This window comes from Austrofundulus limnaeus, unplaced genomic scaffold (assembly GCF_001266775.1).
Source record: "Austrofundulus limnaeus strain Quisiro unplaced genomic scaffold, Austrofundulus_limnaeus-1.0 Scaffold241, whole genome shotgun sequence".
Lineage (NCBI taxonomy): Eukaryota > Metazoa > Chordata > Actinopteri > Cyprinodontiformes > Rivulidae > Austrofundulus > Austrofundulus limnaeus.
The window spans coordinates 858,905-862,325 of NW_013952643.1; the positions used below are offsets into that span (position 1 = coordinate 858,905).

Here is a 3,421-nt window from a genome sequence, read left to right on the forward strand (position 1 = left end):
CATTTATAATTTTGTTTTGAGGAGTGATATTTATAATTGAACTTGAGACACGTATTCCGTTCTGGGTCAAATTGACCCGCTAATTAAAAACCAAGACAAATGAGTCATGAAGATTTACATTGAAAATAAAATTTACTGTCTAAATGAGCAGGAACGTCTGAACGCCACAAACCTTCATCCACTGTGACATTAGGGCCCAAAGCAGTGGAAGTTGCTCAGCCCACTTGTTTGTCCCAGATACCTGCCAGTTTATCTGTGCCACARTGTCCCAATATCTGCCAGCGTGTGTGTWTGTGTTTGAGGTGAAATATGTCTCACAGTTGCAAACAAACAAACAGTTTTGGACCCTTTTTACCCTTCATTTTGACTGCCGGGTCAAACTGACCCGAACACTATGTAATATGTAGACGCAGGGGCGGCTGCAAAAATGTAAAACGAACCATTTTCATTTTATATGTAAAATTATACATATTAAGATAAATAGAAAAAGTTTCATGCAGAAAAAAATACTTTATTTTTTAAAAATTAAACTTTAAAATGGGTCAATTTGACCCGCAACAWACAAAGTGTTAAGACTCACTTCCTAACGCCCAGGAGAAAAGGCTCGGCCTCGTTACTCACCATATCTGTAGTCGGATCTTCTTCCCTCTTAACTCAACCGTCTTGATTTTGAAGTCYACTCCTACGAAAGGAATCACAACAGACCTGTGAATACAGGTGATACCATCATGTGCTGTGTGTTGTTACGACTTTGAGCGTTTTGTTTTTTTATTTCGCTGGCTGCTTGGATTTATAACCAAATGTTAGGTGGAAATGCTAAATTATAGGAGTCAATTTTAACGTATTTCATTTGAAATATTTTACTAATTTAGCACTTTTAGACAGGCCTGAGTTGTTGTCAAATGACTTTGAAGGAAAGATACCATCAGTGTGACACATGGCTGTGTCACAGGGGTGACGGGACACAAAATGGAGCTCCAGGAAAGCAGCTGCTTGTGTGTGTGTGTGTGTGTGTTTTGCTATTGTTGTGCGGACACCTTCAGACATTAGATCACCCTTGTGTGAACATTTTGACTGCTAATTTGGGATTATAGTTAGGTTGAGGGTGCGAATTATGTTTAGGTTAGATTTAGGGTTAAGGGTCAGGCTGTAGAAGTCAATGCAAGTCCACACAAAGATAGTAAAACCCTGTGTGTGTATGTGTGTTAGTGTGTGTTAGTGTGTGTGTGTGTCTATTTCAGGACTGGACACTACAGCTGGCTGCTGTCCTGGTCACAAGATTGTTTACAAACTCAGAGTTGCTTACTTTCAGAATGTACAAACACACAGCAAGCTAAAATTTATGGGTTTTTTTTTTTTTTACAAAATATAAAAAAGTACAAGAATTAGTTTCATTTAGTTTATAAACATTAAAATGGTCCTTACTTGGACAACACTAATCATTCAGTTAAATTATTAAGTGTCATTGAGAAGGCCAGAGACCCATAAATTCTTTTTAAAATAATCTTTATTTTATCTTTTAAATAATCTTATCAGGAATCCCAACAGTTTAAAAGCAATAATAAACTATTGCCACGCATTACCCCCAGCCATTTCAATACGAAAAAGATGGTATTTATTATTTCTATTTAAAACACCGTGACTAGTTGTTAGACTGACCAAACTGTGACTAATYTGAATATCATGTTTATAATTAAACTTTTAAAAAGTTTAATTATAAACAGAGACAACTATAAAACAGATGTGTCCATCTCAGTCAAACCGTTTCATCCAGGGAATAGACGGACCCAAGTAGWTTTAATAAATATTAATTCTTGTCCTCACCTACTGTCGACTTGCATGCTTCGCAGAAAGTGTCGTCGGTGAATCTCTCCATGAGGCTGGTTTTACCAACTCCACGGGAGCCAATAATTATAATCTGGAGCTTGAAATCAGCGGGTCTGGGGGGCATCTTCCTGCGGCGGGATTGAGCTCCCATAGCCGGGGACGAGTTCGAAGAGCCCCCGCCGCTACCGGCTGTGGCCCTCCGCGGTATGTCATATCGCGGATCCATCAGTAACTCCACATCTGTCAGTACAAAAACAACATATAAACGCAACTAACCCGATATAAAACCAAACGGAATGAGCCACTATTAACTTGTTTTTGTGTTTGAAGAAGTTTGAGAAAGTTTGCTACTCTCCGTTAGTTGTTGTTCAGCCATTAGAGACCCCGAGCGTCACTACGTCACTTCCGTTTCCGATCTCCTTTTCTTATTTCATCTAAAAAGTCAATAAATTCCCCCCAAATTGTATTATTTTTTAACCGAAGCCATATTTGTGCGTTTTCATTTAAGCACATAGACTTTAAAAATATCTGAACGATAATTTCATAATTAAAAGCGCTAAAATCTTAAGTTTGTCCTCCGCGGCTTCCGTAGTCTGCGACATCCGCGAGGAGGAGTTCCTGTTAATCCAAACATCGACGAAATAACAATCACGGTCACTTATCGGTAATAAATTCCTCACAATTAATCGTCAGCATGGCTGCTCAGAAGATAAACGAAGCCCACGAACACATAGCTAAAGCGGAAAAATGGTGAGAAACGACAGAAATAACGAGTTTTTATTACGGATGAGACGACTAGCTAAGACCACTGACTGGCATATTTTCCTTAAAGATGATGAATAAACAGAAATCAGTTAATGTATTTATTTGTTTTAAGTGTTTTCTGTTCATGTTGATGATTCTGGTTTGTAACCCCCTTCTTTAATATATTTTTTACAGCCTAAAGACAAGTCTGACAAAGTGGAAACCTGATTTCGACAGTGCTGCATCAGAATACGCCAAAGCAGGTACCTSAGGTCCTCACAGGTGTTTAACGCCGAGATGTTTCTCTGATAACTGAGGTTCTCTCTGTCTGCAGCTGTGTGCTTCAAGAATGCGAAGCAGTACGAGCAGGCGAAGGATGCTTACCTGAAGGAGGCCGAGTACCACACAGAGAACAAAGCGTATCCTGCCCGGGCTTCATCAAACCACCCTGAGCTTCTTTAGGTTTAGATTTCCAGGAGCCTTGTCACCTCACAGTGCTTCTCCATCAGTAGGAGATGTAACCGTGATCCGAATCTGTCGAACGGTTCCATAAAAGGAGCGCTGAGATCAGTTCTTGATTATTTTCTTCCCTCCTCGTGTTTCCTGCAGCTGAGATGAGGATAAACAGGCGAAGTGGAGAAGTGCGGCACTTACTGATAGAGGTGAACGTGCCCTCGGTGTTACAGCGGCGAGGGCTGATGTGACTCGGGGCTGTCACTCGTTATTCACTGAGCTCTACCTGGTACTTCCTGCATAGAAACTAGGGCTGTGTATTGGCAAGAATTTGGCGATACGATACATATCATAACAGAGGGGTCACGATACGATATATCCCGATATATTGCGATAT

The 3,421-nt window shown here is 40.2% G+C and overlaps 2 protein-coding genes across 2 annotated transcripts in view; one reads left to right on the forward strand and one right to left on the reverse strand.

Moving 5' to 3' along the window:
* The window catches only part of rab12 (RAB12, member RAS oncogene family), an 8,306-nt gene extending 6,116 nt beyond the window's left edge, over positions 1 to 2,190 (reverse strand). The window contains exons 1-2 of the mRNA XM_014020135.1: positions 1,825 to 2,190; positions 622 to 682 (exon numbers count right to left, since the gene is read on the reverse strand). Coding sequence (XP_013875589.1) covers positions 622 to 682; positions 1,825 to 2,053 — 290 coding nt within the window. The 5' untranslated portion in view covers positions 2,054 to 2,190. The remainder of the gene's footprint in view (positions 1 to 621; positions 683 to 1,824) is intronic.
* A 114-nt stretch (positions 2,191 to 2,304) lies between these two features.
* napgb (N-ethylmaleimide-sensitive factor attachment protein, gamma b) overlaps positions 2,305 to 3,421 on the forward strand; it is a gene marked incomplete at its 3' end in the record, with an annotated part of 3,910 nt that continues 2,793 nt past the window's right edge. The window contains 3 exon segments of the mRNA XM_014020136.1: positions 2,305 to 2,577; positions 2,767 to 2,834; positions 2,906 to 2,990. Of these exon segments, the coding sequence (XP_013875590.1) occupies positions 2,522 to 2,577; positions 2,767 to 2,834; positions 2,906 to 2,990 (209 nt within the window).